At 33.9% G+C, this 20,896-nt stretch overlaps 2 protein-coding genes across 3 annotated transcripts; one reads left to right on the top strand and one right to left on the bottom strand.

Moving 5' to 3' along the window:
- Nucleotides 1–2,823: 2,823 nt before the first annotated feature.
- On the top strand, nt 2,824–6,162 carry LOC121259340 (cysteine protease RD19A-like). The gene is made up of 4 exons (XM_041160888.1): nt 2,824–3,321; nt 3,419–3,538; nt 5,164–5,410; nt 5,661–6,162. The coding sequence occupies exons 1-4, from the start codon at nt 2,857–2,859 to the stop codon at nt 5,936–5,938; spliced, it is 1,110 nt and encodes a 369-aa protein (XP_041016822.1). The 5' UTR covers nt 2,824–2,856; the 3' UTR covers nt 5,939–6,162.
- A 7,817-nt stretch (nt 6,163–13,979) lies between these two features.
- On the bottom strand, nt 13,980–17,994 carry LOC121261610 (protein EXPRESSION OF TERPENOIDS 1-like). 2 transcript variants are annotated; one of them, XM_041164055.1, is made up of 3 exons: nt 16,357–17,994; nt 15,615–15,944; nt 13,980–14,283 (listed from the first exon to the last, which is right to left on the bottom strand). In XM_041164055.1, exons 1-3 carry the CDS (start codon nt 16,928–16,930, stop codon nt 14,279–14,281), a joined length of 909 nt encoding a protein of 302 aa, XP_041019989.1. In that variant the 5' UTR covers nt 16,931–17,994; the 3' UTR covers nt 13,980–14,278. The 2 variants fall into 2 exon arrangements, with proteins under 2 accessions (XP_041019989.1, XP_041019988.1); XM_041164054.1 differs by lacking the exon at nt 13,980–14,283 and having other exon boundaries at nt 15,357–15,944; nt 16,357–17,991.
- Nucleotides 17,995–20,896: the final 2,902 nt, after the last annotated feature.

Below are 20,896 nucleotides of genomic sequence, written 5' to 3'. Positions count from 1 at the left end.
GTTATATCCAGCTTAATCAATCATATTTAATGAGACTTATATGTTATATCCAGCTTAATCAATCCTACTTATCGAGCCATGGATTTATCAGTCCATTTGTAAAATTTTATTTACAGATGTAAAAAATGAGCAAGACAAAAAGGAAGCTTAGATGATATGTGGAATATTTTGAATTCTAGTTTGTGACATTTTTTATGAACGAACAATTTGAGTGAAATTTCGTGTTTTAAACTCTATTTATATATAAAGGTTTTCTCATAATTCTTTTTTTGTTATTGTTACCTTATCATTTTTTAATGTCAAAGAAAACATCTCCAATAGTTAGAAAAATTATGGGCGTTACATCAGGCGTTTTAAACCCACACTCATCTGTTTAGAATTTTGAGATAATTGGCTTTAAAAAAGCAGTGTTAGAGCATTTCCTATACTTTTATTTAAATAAAAATTTTATATACAGTCATTTTTATGTATTTTTTATGTGCACTCTAATAATGTATTTGATTACGTTATTTTTTTTAATATAAAATAACTATTTTAAACAATTACATTAGTAAAGTGCACAAAAAATATATAAAATAAATATTTGAACTTTTCACTTCTCAAGAGTGCCGAGGAAAAACAAATAAAGAGAGATAAATAATAATAATAATAATAATAATAATAATAATAATAATAAAAAGATAGATGAGAGGAAAAAAGAAGAAGATAAATAATAGAGAGAGAGAGAGAGAGAGATTTAGAATAAAAATATTATGCATAGATAAATGTTGTCGATGTACATTTAGCTTAGTACTGGAGCGTAATTAGCATAATTTGTTGGAGAGTATTTTTTTGAAGATTCCTTTATCGTTTTACGTATAGAAGTAAAATGCACGATCCAGTAGAAATACTCTGTAGAAAAATACATTGTCTTAAATAATTTGTGTAAATTCAGTACGTGCAAGCCTTTTTAGGGAAAAAAAAAAGAAAGTATGATCAACTTCAAAAATTCATTTTCTATGGTGAGTCATACTTTTTTCAAACGATTATATACGAGAATTGTACATTCTAAATGTATATCTAGCATTATGCAGACAAATTGAAATTCACAAAGTGGGTTTAGCGCGTCTTTGAATGTATAATTTGTTTGAAGAGCAAAATCACAAGAACAAAGAGAAAAAAATTATTCAAATCACGCTACGTTTGGACCATAGAAGCAGATGATCTCATTTGAGTTGAGTTTAAATTTAAGCCTAGCTCAACATTTAAATACACAAATTTCAAATCACTCAACTCAAGATTTTTTTACACGTAAAACTTATAATTTTTTTCAACTCAAGATCTCTTTATATGAGGGATCCACAATTTTTTTAAACTTCTCATAAATACATTTAAATTCATCTTAATATCTAAATATATTTAAACTTATGTGTGTCTTATAAAATTCACTCAATATCTCAACTCACTATTATTTATAAAGAACTCAATTTATCTCAAATAAGCTCAATATACAAACGCAAGCTTAAAAACAAATTTCAGATTTAGGAGTTGGTAGGATAGAATGATGGTCGATCTGGTCATTGGAAGCAGTCCATCTGGCTATGTTGTGTGCAGTAAAATTGACAATTCTACAAACTTTCCCGGTACTCAATGTCTTAAAACCTTTTGAGCATCTAGTTAATGTCTTTAATAATAGGAGATTATTTCCCTTACGAAATAGTGGTTCATTTTGTATGGCTATGATGACATCTAGTGAATTTCCCATTAGAAGAAGATTTTCCATCCCAATTCCCAATTATTATTGCGTTGCAAATTGCCATGAGGTGAAAGAAGGATGGTTTTTCACCTTCCGTATACTCTACACATCTGGGATGTTACGTCAATTCATACAAAATAAGAGAAGCGAAAAGGACGGGGAGGATCAAAAGGTAAAGGCCGATGCTAGGAAGTCCGATTTGGGCTTCCTTTTTTTCCTTCGATTGGGTATTTTATTTTATTTATTTAATAATTAATAAAATATTATTTAATATTATTGTGAATTTTTTTATTTTTTTAAAAATATTTAAAAGTGTTAAAAAAATGATGTGAATAAAAAAAAAAACTTTAAAGAATTTTTGATTTTTTTTCACATAATTTTTTTAACACTTTTAAATATTTTTAAAAAAATAAAAAAATTTACAATATCATTAAACAATATTTTCTTCATCACTACATATAAAAAAATAAAATAAAATATCCAATCGGACAAAAAAAAAAGATTTGGGCTCCCTATCATTTTTCAAAGGTAAATGAACTCGAACCAATCGAAAAATGGGGCCTTCTCTTTCTGTTATAGCTCTTTCCATCCTGACTTCATGTAAATATCATTTTGTGCTTATTAATCCGCTGGGTGGGAGTAAAAAAAATAAAAAATTCTATCTGCAATTATTTTTACATTAATAAAAAAACCCAATTGATCAGTCAAATCATCATGTAACCCAAAACCTGACGTGATAAAAGATGGAAGACAATCAAATAAATAATCATTAATAAAAACAACCCAATAATACGAAAACCAAGACAAAATTAAAATTTGCGAAAAATAAAAAATATAAAAGAAGAAGAAGAAAAAAGAGGAAAGAGGGGAAGGATTATTACGAAGGAAAAACAAAGATTGCACGCTCCTCCAACAATAATCGACAAATTTCTGTCTCGAAAGTCGGAAAGAAACCTCCATGCTTCCTTTCCTTGTACTTTTTGTCTCCCGGCCAAACTTGCAGCACGCCCACTAATAAAATCCTACCACGTGTCGAAATCTTCTCCACCCCTTTTATCTATACTCTAGTCTATATGGTCTAAAATATCTCTCCGCAGACTCTCACTTCTGTCCATCTCTCTATGCTAATTCCTCTGCAAATGGGCCGCCTCTTTCTATTTGCTCTCTTCAGTTACTTCCTCTTATCCTCCGCGTTTGGCGAGATCGACGTTGGCGATGATCCACTGATCCGTCAAGTGGTTTCGGACGGCGAGGATCCTCTCCTCCACGCCGATCGTCATTTCTCGACCTTCAAGGCCAAGTTCGGCAAGACTTATGCCAGTCAGGAGGAGCACGACTACAGGTTCGGCGTGTTCAAGGCTAACCTGCGACGAGCCAAGCTCCACCAGAAGCTGGACCCCAGTGCCGTCCATGGAGTCACCAAGTTCTCAGATCTCACCCCGGCAGAGTTCCGCCGAAATTTCCTCGGGTTGAAGCCTATTCAGCTCCCGGCCGACGCTCACACGGCTCCGATCCTTCCCACCAACGATCTCCCCACCGAATTTGACTGGCGTGATCACGGGGCCGTCACGGGCGTCAAAGACCAGGTATAAAAAAATATTATCTATATTTTTACTAGTTATTTCTTTATTTAAAATTTCAAATACAAACTAGGTTTTTATTTGTTTGTGTGTGGGGAATTAGGGTGCGTGTGGATCGTGCTGGTCGTTTAGTGCAACGGGAGCATTGGAAGGAGCTCATTATTTGCAGACTGGGGAGCTAGTGAGCCTGAGTGAGCAACAGCTTGTGGATTGTGACCATGAGGTTTGACATGTTCTTCCTTTCCGTTCTTCTCTTTCCAGATGACGTTATATATTATGGTGATAAAATTCTTCGTTGGTTTTTAACTGCTGATTCAAACACTAAGGCCGTTATAATTTTTTTAAATTTTCAGTAAAATATAATAAATAATTCAATTTTTTTAAATTTTAAAATAATAATAATATTAAAAAATAATATTTTATTCAACTTTCACTTAAAACTATTTCATTTCGTGTCGGACCTTGTTTTATACGATTCCTAATTACTATTTATGTAGGACCAATAGTATGGCCATCAGGAAAGTCCTGGAAAGGTCACTGGTCTTGATGATTTGTGATTTTGACTCAGTTCTCGTTCTTTTTAAACATTCTATGTTCAAGATCAAGGGTGTATTGTGACTTGAAAATACAATTGTTAGATTTGAATATCTACTTTTTGTTGAGATATATATGGGTGTAAAAAAAATCGGTTAACCTGTAAACTAGACCGGATTGGGCCGGACCAAACCCACCAAACCGGTATCGGGTTTGATTCGGTCCGGTACCGGTTTTATTTTTCTCAAAACCAGTCAAAATCGATCCGGTTTCGATTTTCCTTTTTCTAACACCAGACCGAATCGGTTCATATATATATATATTAATTTTTTATATTGTATAAAATATTTTTTATATGATTTTTTATATTATATATAATATTTATATATAAATATATATAAAATAATTTTGTATTATATGATAAATTACTAATTAATAAAATATTAAATTTTAAAATCCTATATAAAAAACTACATATTATCACTATAGTCTATTGTATTAATAGTTATATTAATACTATATCACTATATATTATACTATACTATAATATATCACTATATATAGTCTATAATATAATTATAATATATATTATAATACACTACAATATATTATTACTATATTATTATGTACTATATTATAATATACCGGTAAAATCGAAAGTATCGGTTTAGGGGTGTAACTGGTGCGGTATTGATTTTTCAAATCTCAAAACTGGTATATACTAGTTCAGTTCTAAAATATGTCCAAAACCGGATCGAATCACACCGGTTACACCCTAATTAGATATAACATTGATACTTGATTCTGGTAGTTGGGAAATTAGTGTCTTGCTCTCCTGTTTTATGGTATAAGGGTTTGCTCACAATCCACCATCCTAATAGTAAGTTTCAGACTTTTGTGACATGAATTCGTTTGAGATTCTCTCTCTTCACCTGGTATGTGTGGAGCATGTTGATTCTAGTCAGAAATCTGGAGAACAGAAACTGAGGTTTAGAATTTTCGCATGTCGTAGTTTGTTCGACTATGTAGGCTTCAGAGATGTCAGACGAGACTAGCATCTCTCACCATAAGTTTCTTGGCAGTTGGCACGACTGTGAAAATAAACAAGTGATCATGCATGTTAATTAGTTCTGAAGTTCGACAACCTGGCTAAAGGATAGGAAAAGTACAAAAATGACTTTCTCAGCATGTCTTGCCAGGTGACTCCTGGTAAAGCGGCAGTTGCATGGATGTCTTCACTCTGTATTTTCGTGTGCATAAATGATATAACTATCGTCATGCTCTTGCATATATAACCCATGTAATCTTTTGCAGTGTGATCCTGAAGAATATGGCGCATGCGACTCAGGCTGTAGTGGTGGGTTGATGACCACTGCCTTTGAGTACACCCTCAAGGTTGGTGGATTAGAGAGAGAGAGGGACTATCCTTACACTGGGAGTGATCGCGGCACATGCAAGTTTGACAAGAACAAAATTGTTGCTTCTGTATCTAACTTCAGCGTTGTTTCCATTGATGAAGATCAGATTGCTGCAAATTTGGTGAAGAATGGCCCGCTTGCAAGTAATTAGCTTTTTTTGAAACCTAGTAGTTCGCTTTGGTTTCCACATATTATTCTTATTTTCTTCCTCAGTTGTGCATGCTGAAGGTAATATATATAATAATAGACTACGCATCTTTCCTTTTAAATTTGTGAAGGAGGGCGTTGTGGGGCTAGGGTTTAAGTATGATAAAGTAGATGAAGTGATTAATGAATGGTTTTATGCCAAATCAAGTGATTAATTGACGCTTTTTCTGTGCCTGCATTTTGCAGTTGGCATCAATGCAGTTTTCATGCAGACATACGTTGGGAAAGTTTCATGCCCGTACATCTGCTCTAAGCATTTGGATCATGGGGTGCTCCTGGTGGGGTACGGATCTGCTGGTTACGCCCCTATCCGGTTCAAGGAGAAGCCATACTGGATCATAAAGAATTCTTGGGGAGAAAACTGGGGAGAGAATGGTTATTACAAGATCTGCAGGGGCCATAATTCATGTGGAGTGGATTCCATGGTCTCAACTGTAGCTGCCATACATACCACCTCCCATTAAATATCTTGGTGGTTCCGTGTTGGGCGGCAAGTGGAGAGTGGAGCTAGCCGTTGTGAATATTAAAAGTGAATAATATTGTATGAAGAACATGGAGTTCCTAGAATTTTATCTGCTCTTGATGCTCCCATCAACTTGCCTAGGCAGAGATGGTTAGCTTTCTCTTGGTGGTTCCCCTGTACTTTATATCATAGGATTATCCATTTTAAAACTCTTATATTTGCAAATCGATACAAAGAAACTCCTTGGCTTGGCTCAGGTCCTTGGATTCTATTGTGTGGAAATATGGTGGTTTAAGCTAGACATGAAATGTGAAGTGAAAGGTTAATAATGGTTTGCTACATCGTGATCTGGATAGAAAAATAATTAGTTCAGCATCGAGCATGTCCGCATATATTAGAAGAGTTTTTCTATGTACAAGTAAGTTTGCGTACTAATCTGTGCATTAATATTGTTGTCTTCATATTCTAAATTTAAATTAGTACTGTTTTTAATAAAATTTACTTTCTAACCAAATATATTGAATAGATACGCGTATTAGTACGTATAATTGCTTACAATTAGATTTTTTCATATTAGAATGGGATTGATATTGGTGATTATTTAAGCCTGGATGCATAAATTTGTGATATTTTAAGGGAAAAAAAACCACTCATTTCACTATCATGTATAGATATGGCATCATGCATGCTGCGGATCCAGTACTCCAAGACTAGCAAACAAATTAAAGCAAAGCGGGAAGTGAACGTTGAGGTTTCGATGCCATGACAATTCCGATGAAAAAATGATCAGGATGAGAGGGAGAGAGAGAGTGATGGATCCAAAAGTGAAAGTGTTGAAACAACAAAAAGACAAAATGCAATACCTACCCGTTTGTATAAAAACATGTATGCGCGTGCATCTGTCGGACGTTCCTAGGATGAGAAAATTATCAGGTTTACCTCGGATTATAAAAGGGGTGTGATATATTTTCATACATTACACTTTATCTCATTACGTAAAATGTGGTACTTAATCTTTAATTTTTTTTAAGAATTGCAAATATAAAAAATATATGAATATTGTAAATTGCATATCCATATTTGCAATTTACTAAAAAACAAGTTTAAAAAAATTACCAAGATATTTTTTAGAAGAAAATGAAATGTGTTTTAAATGATGAACAATAAAAAGAATTTACTTACATGATAAAATTCAAAATAAAAGAAAATAAGAGAGTAAATGAAATATCAATAATAATAATAATAATAATAAAATTTACTGGATGAATAGTATCCGCTACATGTAGCAGGTCACTATAGCTAATTATATTTTACAATTCTTTTTACATAATTGGATAGAATTCTTTTTTAAAATAATTTATATTTTTTATATAATACAAAAACGATTGAGAGAGGTCTTAATGGACAAGCACATGATACAGAATTTCCCGAAGGAATGAGAGAGATAATATAGATGGGCCTCGTCGGCGCTATATACATACTTTCCGTTCGTTACGGCCGTTGTTTTTTTGTTTTTTTTATTGCCTCGGGCAGAATTGTACAGAAATTTAATTCTGTAGAACGATTCGGGTTTTCATTATACGGCAGACCGTGGTGCCATTGGGTCAAGGTCCAAATAAAAGCATTGTGGACCGACTTTCATTTGAAAGGGCAAAAGGGCTTTTTGCGTCAGAACCTTGCGAGCTAAAACAAAAAGACCAAGCTAAGTCATAAAAATATGGATAATCCTACATATAGTTTTGAAATGCTACATATAGTTTTGACAAATGCAGTTTTTGCATACTTCTTTAAAAAAACTATACAAATTATTATTAAAAAATAATTTTTTCAAATAGATTTTAAATTTATTTTTTTTTTTTAATAGAGATCGAGAGGACTGCACATTCCAGAACGGTAAATATCATTTCTCATAAAATATACTATTTGTGATTTAGTTTATTGAAGCAATAAATATATTATTGATATAAAAGTTTCATCAATCTGTATAAAATGCATTTTAAATTTTCTTCTACTGACCTAATTTAGCTGTGTATCTACACATTTAAAGTAAAGTATAATCAAATTGGAAATTGATTGTAGGTGTTGTTGGAGATGAAATGGAAGAAGAGATAAAGATAGGAAAGAGATAAAACCAAAAAACTTTGACTCAAATAAAAAAAGGTGAAAGTGATCGAAAGAACGTATAACTTGACTATTTCAAGGAAAGTAGGACCCATCTACTCTAAGTCTAAACAATGAAGGAACCTCTATCAAAGAGAGGATCTCAACAAAGAGTTTTGCTACTCATTATCTCCACACATCACACACCACATTTTTTTATTTTTAAAATTTTTTATTTTTTATTTTTTGGTTTTATTCTTCTTAAACTTATTAAATCCTTCTACTCATCATTCATATACCACACATTTTGTAAGAGGAAAAAAAAAGTATGGTGTGGTGTGTGGGATGATGAATAGAATTTTTCTTCTACAAATATCCAGACTTCTCTATAGACAAAGAGCCCTCAAATAATTTGCTCCCCTTTCCAGATTTCTCCAGCAAATGCAACTTTTTCAACCTTTCATAAACCTTTTTTTTTTCATCGTATTGAGACCTATAAAAGGCCACGTGAGACATTAAAATCACCAAACATGGTACACATCACTCCCAAGCAACTTGTGAATGTATGCATTTATGACAAACCATGTCGAACCACATATATCTATGTGTCTATCTCTTTATTTACATTTTATATGCTTTATTATTTATTTCATGAATGAGTATCAAAGCCCAAATCATCATCGTTGGCCGTTTGACCATATTGTTGGGTTTCGGGGCAGAAAAAATGCATGGTTGTTGTGCAAATTAGTAATTGTCCTCATCAATCAACTGACCATAGCATACCAGAAAAGGTCTTATATGTGGTATTTCACAAACAAAACAATCGATGGTATGATTTTGTAAACATGATGCATATATACATGTATTTTGGTCTTTGAAGCTAATACTAGACTCAACTTTTTTCCCTTCTCACAACAATTTTAATCTGTAACCACGTATAATGCAAAATCTACACAGTTTAGGCTGAGAATATGCACTTAGGAGTAATGTGCATGGTATTCCACTTGACGGTCGAAGCATAAATATGTAGAGGTGCTACCTGCACCATACGGAGTAGGGGTAGCCCCCTCCCCGCATCTCGAGGGCAGGGAGGACTCCCAATCCCTCCCCGCCCCCTGACCCGCAATTTCCTTTGTGACAGAATTGAGGATCCATGACAATATGATGTTATTGCAGCGCATTCATGGGATGTAAAGAGGATCATTGTGTGCTAGGGTTGAAATGCTCCCATCGTGGAAGCCAAGTTTATTTTTGATTGATATTGCCAATGTGAAATATCTTTTTCATGAGATATAGTTTGATCCTGAAAGGGGTGGGGAAATGACCACAATGTGGGAGTGGTCATTGTGATGTATGTAAAATTGGCTATTTGAGTTTTCTGAACATGAGGAAATAATATTGATGGGAATGGGGTCACGCACATCATCGTCTACCATTTGTCAAGACTTGAGTGAAAGAGCTATAGAGAGGGTCTTTGTGAAAAGGTTTGAGAAAGAATGCAACAGTATGGATGAGCTTAACCTATCTCTGATACCATGTTAAAGATTGAGTAAAAAAATGAAGGAGAAGATTGGAGAAATGTATTTCTCATTCATGATGCCCCTATGGCTCTATACAGTGTTCTTTTTATATACAATACAATGAAGCTTCTTGAGCATGAAAAAAATAATAGAAGGAGAAAAATTCTATTCATAAGCCTCATACACCACACACAATCTTTTTTGTTATCAAATCTGTTATCAAATTCGCAGTTGTACACTAACTAACTCTGCCACATGTATGCAATTGAGCCAACCAATAGAATATTCCATTTCACCTTCTAGAATGTCAATCCCACTCCACTGTGGCTAGGATGCAAGTGCATGATTTATTTTGGCCTCTGTTGTAGGGGAATTTGTGTGCCGCTTTTGTGCTTTTGTGTGCAATTCTTGAGACGTAGTTGCATGTTTACCATTCGAAATGAACATTTACAGTTACGGTGGAAGAATTGAATTAATTAATAATGGTACTGATGGTTGAATTAAGAATATCATGTACAAGAAGAGTTATCATGAGGTATGAATTAAATCATGTTACAAACCGATTAAGATGATATAATAGTAATGAATTAGTTTGTAAATAATAATAAATAATTTATGAACAGTGGTAAATTAATTGTGAATAGTAATGAAGTAGACTGAAAACAATTATGCTCCGAAACATATCCTAAAAGAATCATCTTCTACAAACAAGCAACCAATTAAAACTGAAACATATATATATATATATATATATATGAGTATTATACTGCTATTTTAATGCATGATCTATACCACACGGGACTGATTATGTGACATGATTTATTCAGAAGATAAATTTTAAAATTTTAACCTTTCAAATCAAATCTTACAACTTAAATTATGTGGACAGTGTAGTAGTCTACAACGGCTTAAAAATAGTTTAATTATATCTATATATTACAAAAGGTATATAAATATTGCCAGCGCTGGCACGTACCTACGGGTACTATACAAGCATTTATGCTACAGGTAGTTCTTGACAAAAATGCTGTGTTAGTGTCAGCAATGATCACCATTTCACTTAATTATAAGGCATGCATGAAGCTAGTCCATACTTTGAATCCACCCTTTATCATCACTTAATTTAAAACCTAAATGACCATATATAGTTCAATAAATATCATTTTTAGCTTGATATATAGCTAGCTAGATTAAAACTTCTGCATGCTTCCATTAGGACAAACTGTACTAAACTTTGAATTATTGCTTCTCTCGAGATAATAAACTTCGCGCAGCAATTAAAACTTCCAGCTAGCGAAGTGATCTGATCTCCGGTGACATTGGGTGAAGTTCTTGACAGGTATGATTTGGTTGATCTATATATATATATATAAAGTTGGCAGAGTTAGAACTTAGAATTACCGGATCGATCAGTTGAGAGCTCGATCGATCGGATACATTAATAAAATGCATGCTGCATGGCTACAAATATTATATATGTATATATATATCTTCGAGCGGCATCAGGCAGGCATGACTGGCGGCCATGCATGCATGCTCACGAACAACATTGTAGCTTCGATCGTAACGTTGGAAATGAGAAAGATAAGCCATCCAATATGCAGGCCGCTACAGCATTTAAAGCTATGTGGGGGTCGGGGGTACTGGCTGGGAACTATTATTTTTGGACCACTGTACGTGTAGCCCAGCAACAAACTAGCTAATTAAGAAGAAAGAGATAAATAGTTTTGCATGCGCCTGGCTGGCCCCAAACCTACGACATATGCTAATTATCAGAACTCCACAACCCTAGAGTGCCTAGCTATAGGAAGAAACCCTAGTTCCTCTTCTGAGTGGTTGGGCTTTTTCTCTTCGTAGAATGTTGGAGCCACCAACCATTCCTATCCTCTTCGCCTAATCGTTACCAAAAAATTTTGAAATCCCAGTCCTCTGAGTTAGATGTATAATCAGAAAATCATGCTATATCTTAATGGTAATTAAGTTAATTGACTTAAGCTGGTACGTGTACAAACTGCTGGCTAGCTAGCTAGCTAGCACTCTATGTAAATGGGTTTTGGCATGATTAATTGGAAATCGGTCGCATAATTAGTTGGTATGATTAATTGATATATTTAATTTAGCGAGCCAGTTATAAATCAGCGATATTTACGTTAATGTTATTAAGAAAAAGTAACTTTGGATCCATCTGCCAAAAGAAAAAGGAAAAAGAAAACAGCTTTGGATCCTTCTTACTACTTGTTCCAACCAGCGAAGCTGATAGTTGGTACCACCCTAGCTACTAATTCCTATATATGCATGGCAACTGTATAATACCTAAATCTGATGTGAGAGACAATGAAAGAGGGTAACAGTAACTGAGACCCTATCTTGGTGGGGGCTGTTACAGATGTTCGTCATTCAAGGATTAGGGCTTAGGTGTTCCTATTTTCTGAGTACATTTAATTTTAATTGATGACAGTCAATTTCAGCCGATTTCTGACAGAGACAGCACGGAGGTATCAAGAAAATCTTGACCACTATTTCTTTCTTGACCCGCATGAATTCGTTTTAAGAGACACGCACATCCAAATTAAAAGCCCCCAGAAAATGTAGCACAGCTTCTGTCTATTTCTCTCCCTAATTTCTCTCTCAGCTAGCCAAAGTGCTGACTTGATCAATATCCAGACAACTCAATCCAGATCAACAATCGCTCGTTCTATACAAGGAGTACTGATCTTCCCGAAAGATCCGGTACGTACGCCGAATATTAAAAAACTGGAGTTCGTACTCGTGAACGTGCACCGATGAAGAAAGTATGGATTACCTCAGGCTTTTATTTTTATAGATAATACGATGTATTAAAATTAAAATTAAAAATTAAATTAAATATTATTAAATATATTTTTTAATATTATTTTTATTTTAAAATTTTAAAAATTAAATTATTTATTTTATTAGAATTTTAAAAAGTTGTAAAATTAAATAAGATGATACCAAAATAATTGTAAAAATAATAGAGGCAGTAATGTAATACAATTATAATAAATACATATCACTTTTTATAATATTTTACTCAATAATATTTTAAAAAAAATTATTTTTATAAATTAATTTGTAAAAATAAGATCATTTTATTAAAATACTCTTATTTTATTATATATGTTATAAAATATATTGTGTGATATTATTCTCAATGTAATAATCTTGCATAGCAGCTTCTGGGATTGAATTGGCAGTAAGCTGTCCATCACATTGGGAGATAACCAGTAAGGCGTACGATATATATAGTATCAGTTTTATTACATACAAGTATATATATTAATATTATTATTTTTATATTTTAAATTCAAATTAACAATATTTTTAATAAAATTTATTTTTTAACCAAACATATTAAATAGATATATACGTAAAATAATTTACAATTAAATTTTTCCGTATAATGTCAGCTTCTGAATGACATCACGGGATAATATTACGTCCGATCATGTCCCGGCCACATATATAATAATTATATATTTCGAGGTGGCATGAATTAATAAGAAGTCAATATATTTTTAAATAGATTTATAAAATACATTTCTATTATATTAATCTTACGTGGATATACGGACAAAAGAACGCTTGAGGCTAGAATCGTGTAGGCGAACCTATATATATAGCTAGCTATATAATTTCCAGTTGATCCAGTACTGGACTGCTCATGAAGTAGGATATGATGATACTCCTTTACATGCCATTATCATTCCCTTCCTAAGGTCACCATCATAATTTATAAGCACCAGCTTCCTATACCAACTAATTATGCAGGAATTAATAATATTTGCTCCAGCCATGCATGAGCCAACAGATCATGAAGAGCTTGGGATCGAGTCATGAATAACTGATCATGAAACCAGTCACTTGTGAATTCCAAAGGAGATCGATCGATCGGCCGGACCAACATCCAATTAACCAAGTAGACAAGGAACTTAATTACAAGCAAAAATCAAAAACCACTCATATATATATGTGTGTGTGTGTGTAAGATCATGTTGTGTATTGAGTGATACGTACATTGAATTGGTTAATTACTACTGGTCAGCGTGAATCAAAGCATAACCACAAGCACAACCAGCAGACAAAGAATTAATAGTCATGAACGAAAAAGCATTAATAATGCACTCATTTCAAATGCTGTAAATATATATATTTATGTATGTATATATGTCGTTCTAAGGTGATTTCATTCATATATAACGTGCACATGAACCATGCATTCATCATCAAATAAGAAAGTTAAACGCGTAGCAGATCATGCATCCGATTCAAGTTGCATGTCCCATCGTACTAGCATCTGCCTTTATTCTATCGTACAAAAGCACCGATGCATCGCTAATAAATAATATATATATATATAACCTCGAGCAGGATAAAAGGCTATATATATCAGTATTTCTTGTGAAAAATACAAAAGCAACTAAAACAATTAACGACACCTTTAATCCTCAATTTCAGCAGGAATGCTTTGTTGACCTAAAGTGAATATAATTTACATGTACGAAGATAGAGAATTATAAACGCTTTATAATCACCATTATGGTCTTATTTCATGTAACTTCAAGAGGTTCTTGACCATATATATCTCTTCGAATGATGCAATTCATATATATATATATATATATTCATTCTCTGCGTATCATGAATGCATTTTGAAGCCCTTGATCAAATGCAGCACAATATATATGATCCTTCAGTGATAATTAAGCTGAATCATGGGGTAATATAATAACTATATATACAAGGTAATGAGATGATTATCCTAAAACCATATATCTTAATTATCTTGAAAATTAGTATACGTATATGACATGCAGGTTCATGAATTCCAAGAGTCTGTTAACTCCTCCACATAAGGACATTGCATCTACCAATTAAGGTGCATGCGCCATATATAGATGATCAGTTGTATTCTTGTTTATTTATTTCAACAAATGAATAATTCAGTAATATATGGAATAGAATAGGAGAAGAATTAATCAGTGAATCACAGATGATCAGTTATCATATACGAGAGGTGGAATCTCGATCGGTTATTTCAACAAAACTGGGGAAGATTTTCATAACAATTCCACGTTTCTTTCATCCTGCTAGATCTAGTAGGCTGCGGTAGCATCAGCATCGTTCATAGCTCCTATTATTTCGCAAAAGAACCATACCCTATATGATCATGTCACTAGCAAGTTAAGAGTCTAGAAATAACATATAATATATCACATGCACTAGCTTGCACCTAGCTATTTTCACTCCACTACGGGCTCAAATCCACGCATGTCCACTCAATTAGGCGCTAAATTTTATTGTTTTGTAGCTAAGTATATAGTCGGTGTAAGAGTTAAGAGTTAAAAGTGAATTTCCGATATTTAGTTATATAGAAATATAAGTGAATCTAGATGTATTCGGGGAGGGAGGGAGGGAGGGAGGGTTCATGTTTTGGACTGGAATGCCAGCAGCTTGCTAATTAATTGTCTATGCATGAGGAACTTTGCAAGCCCATGCCCTTCGATCCTTCCGTTTTCTAGCTCCAGAAATCGTGAAAAGAATATACAAAGGTTTGAGAAGGGTTTTTAAATTCTTAGTTTATCCAAAACACGAAAGCTAATCGTCCCGTGTTCTTCCGGCAAGCAAACGGATAAACTGGAAAAAGCGGCTTCGAGTGCAACACCAACCAGAAAGTGCATCGAATATCAAGCCCAGATAAGAAAAAACTAAAAACAAACCAAACAACAAACATTATAAAATGTACACATCCGCATGCAGCCATACAAAACAAATGGTTTCTAATTAAAAATGAGTCATTGATAAGATCAAAATAACCACGAAAATCAGAATTGAAATTCGAACAAAATCAAACATCCCCTCATCCTTATCCTCATTTCTAATTCCTGTGGCTTCTACCTCACTGGGTGTTACAAAGTACTACTACTTATAATAGCCTTGACGACAGCAAATCCAGATAGATTGAGAGATTTCAAGATTTGCTAGGCAAACAACCTAAAAGAGGTTTCTACGATCTTGGGGGTGGGAAGAATTGCGTACCAGCCATGAAAGCATTGAGTGGAGCTGGAAATAGTGAAGGGTCGAGCAACGTTGCAGATGGGGTACTAGTGGTTGCTGTGGTGGTGGCTGCCGTAATGAAATTTAGCGGTTGAACTCCGCCTCCATCGCCACCAGAGGAACTCTCTCCGGCTGTGGTGTAACGATCTTCGCGGCCTTGATCATAGAGAATTCCCTTGAAAACATGTCCTCCAATGTTTACAGCCGTTTGATACGCGTACTGCTCGTCCGGATCCTCCATTGCGCCTACTCTCACACAGCGGAAGACTGCAGGCGAGTTCACCTCAGCTGGGAATGGTCCCCGTTCCAACCCTAATCAATCGAACGAATTGAGATGCTCAGTTCCAACCAAAGGAGGAAAAAGAATTGTAAAAATAAAGTATGGAAGAACGTCGGAAAGTGGTCTAACTAATTTCATAGAACTTTTCGTCAGTTTTACTAATAAACAGTGACAGCAATTTAAAAGAAGAAAAGAGAAAGAAAAGCAGGTGAGTGGGTGAGAGTGACTATGGAGGTGGACTTTCTCACACGCAAACGATATGGATTTGTTGGGTACGGGGTACTGATTTTTGGCCAGAAATCCCTCAAGCTAGATCTCAAGACAACTTTCTCTAGCATCTCAGTTCCTCGATTATTCTCCGTAGACCTTTCGCAAGATCATAATCCAAATTTCCACTCGTGGTTTATTTTTTCTCCTTGTTTGTACCGTAAACTACGACTTTACCTGACGTGGTGTTGGGTATACGAGTGCAAGAAAGAGGGGCCGCTCCTAATTGATTTTCTCTCTGCCTTTTGGGATTCTCTCCTCGAAAGTGTTGTTGTTGTTCTTGATGTTGATCTTGCTGTTGCTGTAGTTGTTGTTGTAAAGCTGCGAGTTGTTCTTGCCGCTCGCGCCTTTTGGCTGCAGGGACCCAAGTGCTCTTAACGTGGGTTTGGCACTGAAACCCTCGGCTCTTGCAACAAGTTCTGCATCTGAGATGGGCACAGTCTTTCTTTGCTTGGTTACCACAGTCTTGGCAATTCATGCCTCCTCCTACTCCTCCTTGCCTTATCAACGTTAATCCGGGTCTAGACGACTCATCAGAGACGCTGTTGAGGTTTCTTCGACTAGGACCCACTCCAAACGAGTAGTAGTTGCTCATGTTCTGCTGCTGCTGATAGTATTGTGGCCATATCTCGAACCCTTTGTTGTAGATCTCCTCGTTTCTGTACAAGAATTGGCTATTCTCTTGCTTCTCTTCTTCCTCCTGTTTGTTTTGTGGGCCTTCTCGTCCACCTAGATAGAAAAACCCAGCCATTTCTTGCACCCAAAACCCGAGACGACTGGCCTCAATTTTGACCAAAAATCCATAGCAGAACGTTGGCGTCAACAAGTAACAACCAGATTCATGAAGACCAGCGATTGTTGATTTCTGGGAACTCAATCGATGGTTCGAATTGTGATCGCCTTGGTGTGGGACGTTCTAATTAAGTGACCGTTGGTTTTGACCTTGGTTTTGTTTCCGAATCTGACTAAGAGTGCGTGTGATCTTTGTTGTGGGGGGGATTTTGCAGCTTTTGCGGGCAGGATTTTCAACCTCTTTTTTTTAGGGTAAAAGACAGAGGAAGACGAGGGTTTTACCTCACGGAATCAGAGTTTCAATTCTCTTCCGTTGATGGAAGCAATAATACTGACACGGAGTTAGAGCTCTGCAACGCCGCCATGGTAACTGCACCCCATTCTGCTACTACTTAACACACTTTAACCTCATTTAATTTATGACAACTAACATCTCTCTCTCTCTCTCTCACTTTCTACCATACAACTGAGTTCGTAATTTTGGCTGTGCGTTTGAGAGAGAGAGAGAGAGAGAGATACCCAAAGAAAAGAAGAAAAACACTCCTATCATTATCACTGGACATTTGTCTACAGTCCTCTTCCAGTTTCAATGAATCCCATCTGGATTGTTGAATCCCCAGTCACTGTAGTATCATCCGACGCTCAATGTAAATCCACGTGTCACGGAATCAGCTTTTCCTTATTCGTCCTTGTACCGGAAAACCCGCTAGTACTTTTCCTGACCCTCCCCTCTATCGCCCATTTTTAATGCACAAAAGCGATCTACCACAAGAGCAAGCACCGATAACACCACGGCACATCCCCAAAATCGTACGTGAAAGTTTTCTATTGATTCGGCACATGTCTAGCATTCAAAAATCGAGGGTGATGGTTGTGACCAAGATTACAAGCGTCACAGACCCACAGTAGAGGCGGTACTTCGATTACGAGTTTCAAGGGAAAAAGTTCGAGGAAAAATCGAGCCTTTAACGAATTTCTCGGAGTGGGTTTCTTTTTCTTTTTGTTTTGAGTTCCATCATCTTGCCACTCCTGTGATGTTTTTCCTCGAAATTCTTGGTGCGATCATTTAATCATTGACTAATTGTGGATAAATAGTTTTTTGTTTTTTTTTTTTTCAAATAATTTATCAACCGATTAAAGTTTACGTCTTGAAGATTGAACAGTACGTGTTCAAGATAAGAAATAATGTGTTTTTTTCTTTTTTTTTGGTTGTTGTAATAAATTGATTACATGTCTGAGTTTTTTTTTTTTTTTTTTTTGTAGGAACATGTCTGGAATTTTTTAAATGTAATGAATATGATTGTAAATATTGATATTTACGATGAAAAGCAATATTTTATAATAAGAACCAAGCACAAAATCAAGGCATTAAGTAAAGAAAAATGGTGAAGTGACAACTAAATAACAACTTGTATATAGTTATATAAAAAAAAATTATTTTTTAAAATTTTATTTTGACTTTTCCTTTTATCTGATGTGTTTAACTTTTTAAATTTAAAAGAAATATATTTTATTTTATTTTATTCTAAGGTTTTCTATAAGCTGTAAATAGTTTGTTATCCTATTATTAATCAGACACGTTTATTTTTATAAATAAGATAAATTGAGATAAAGTTAAAAATTAAACAAAATATCGTTATAATATTATTATTATTCTATAATTTGTAAAAATTGAATTATTTATTTTATTTTATTTAGATAAAATGATGTGTGTTATGAAAATAAAGTAGTTGATTAAATTAGCATCCTAGGTTAAGTAATATATAGAATAATTCTCTTAAGAGGCAACAACTTTTTTTTTTTTTTTGATTTGGCAGAGGGGGTTTTGAACTTTAGACTTCTATTTTGAAGGCTGGAAATTATGTCAATCAGGCCACATGCCTTTAGCCTTAAGATATATTTATATGATCTAATGCATTCTGCATGCGATGGTATGCAAATATGATAGATCATTTGTTTCAAACCTTCTCCGCGTGAAATTTGACTCGCATTTGTTTCACAAATACACGTTAGATTAAATAAAATGAATCCAAGAAACTAAGTTCCAAGTGGCTGTATTTGTTATACGATTGTTTTCAGCTCTTGTATGTACAAAGTACACTCACTGCAGACACAAAGGCCTGAGAGAGAGAATTTACCACTGTCTTGAGATTCTTCATGTGTACAAAGGTCCATGCATGCGATAATAATAATAATAATTCAATAATTATTTTTGTCATTTCGCTATATACATACACTAATGAAATATCAATGTAAAGTTCGAATCATATCTAGTCAATTTTACAATTTGGGTCATTATAATTATTTGAAAAAAATTAAATCAAAAAAATTAGGATACACCTAATTAAAAAGAAAGCATATAATAAAATAAAACCATATTGTAAAATGTTGTCTGTAACATCACCATGCAGCTTATAATTACTTGCACTAAAATATGTATCTATAGATATAGGTTATCATATCCTGATCCATGGCTACTTTTAGCTATAATTAATTAGAAAAAGAAAAATATTACAACTTGGGTAGAAGTAATTGATGTGTTAAAAGGATAGCACCATATCGGCTAATTATTTTAACGCGTAAGAGTTGACATACTTCTTCTTCATACTTCACCCCTTAAAACATAAAAAAACATAAAAAGTCAAAAGTTACAATGATCAACGTTAAAAAAGAAAAAAAAAAAAAAAAAAAAAAAAAAAAAAAAAAAAAAAAAAAAAAGAGAGTAATATTTTCAAATTTGACTTTTGGCCATTAAATTGGAACTTAAAACTTGGACCATCCGTCCTTAGATCAAATTCGCCTGGAATTCGACCCCAGAAATATAGCCTTCCATGCATATTCCCTCGCGTCAATCCCCTTAATTTTTTATCCATTCATATTTGATCACGATGCAGGGAGAGTTGTCTCCATCCGATCATCAAATTTATAAGATAGTAAGTAGTGTTATTTGAATAACTTTACATTACACACTATACACGTGGTATAATTTGATTTGTAATATTTAAATTTTAAAATTTATTTTCAGGTGTGCAAAAATACTGATTTTTTTTTTTCGGTTCGCTCCGAAACCTGAAAATCCAGGTCATGAATACAGGCAGTTATCCGCTCGGATTGGACCTGAGCAGATAGAATAAAATTAGATCCAGTATGGACCTGTACTGGATCCGAGTATGGATCCAGTTATGTAAGCAATTATCCGTAACCGGATCTTATTTAAAAAACACTCATAATTTTTTTCAAATTCTAAAACAAAAATAATATACAAAAGTAATATTCTAAAGAGATTATTTTAGTTTCTATAGAGCACATAAGGATTGAAACTTAAGCTTTGATATATTATTCCATAATTATATTATTCTAATTACAAAACTAGGAGATATTTTAAGCTTTTTTATTCTCTTTTGGATTGAAAAGCAAGAATTGAAAAAGAAAGGATGTCTTTTTTTCTTCTTTATTTTTATCTTCTAGCAATGTCGTTTGACGTTAATTAGAGATGGATGATTTCAAAGAGGAGAGAACACGTTTAATTTATGGAGATTGTTCAAGTAATATTACTGAAAATACGTAGTTGATGTATTAGCTAATTATATTAGATGATCGATTACAATTAATTAAAGGTCGGGAAAAGGGGATAAGATCATCATCTAGGTCTTTGGGGAACACTGAACAATACGAACTTGATACATTTTAGATAGATAAACTTATCTTGATCAAATTATTCTTTTTTCAAATATATAGATAAGACCTACGTACTATTTTCTGATACGAAAAACTCATTGTGCATGGAATGCAAATACAAGATCAACATTAATATAAAAATCATGCATGCATGGTACATGTGTTTAAAAATATTTTTTTAAGAAAATATGGGTATTAAACATGATATCTGAATTTTTTTAAAAAAAAGTAATATAAATTTTTTTAA

The sequence above is a fragment of the Juglans microcarpa x Juglans regia genome, chromosome 4D (assembly GCF_004785595.1).
Source record: "Juglans microcarpa x Juglans regia isolate MS1-56 chromosome 4D, Jm3101_v1.0, whole genome shotgun sequence".
Lineage (NCBI taxonomy): Eukaryota > Viridiplantae > Streptophyta > Magnoliopsida > Fagales > Juglandaceae > Juglans > Juglans microcarpa x Juglans regia.
Note: the sequence above shows the minus strand (reverse complement) of the source record. Positions and strands in the feature narration are given on the sequence as shown.

Coding starts and splice junctions, on each gene's coding strand:
- LOC121259340 (XM_041160888.1), top strand. CDS start 2,857: ATGCTAATTCCTCTGCAAATGGGCCGCCTCTTTCTATTTGCTCTCTTC. Junction 3,539..5,163: donor TTGTGGATTGTGACCATGAG/GTTTGACATGTT, acceptor AATCTTTTGCAG/TGTGATCCTGAAGAATATGG. Junction 5,411..5,660: donor GAAGAATGGCCCGCTTGCAA/GTAATTAGCTTT, acceptor TGCATTTTGCAG/TTGGCATCAATGCAGTTTTC.
- LOC121261610 (XM_041164054.1), bottom strand. CDS start 16,930: ATGGCTGGGTTTTTCTATCTAGGTGGACGAGAAGGCCCACAAAACAAA. Junction 15,945..16,356: donor TATACCCAACACCACGTCAG/GTAAAGTCGTAG, acceptor TCGATTGATTAG/GGTTGGAACGGGGACCATTC.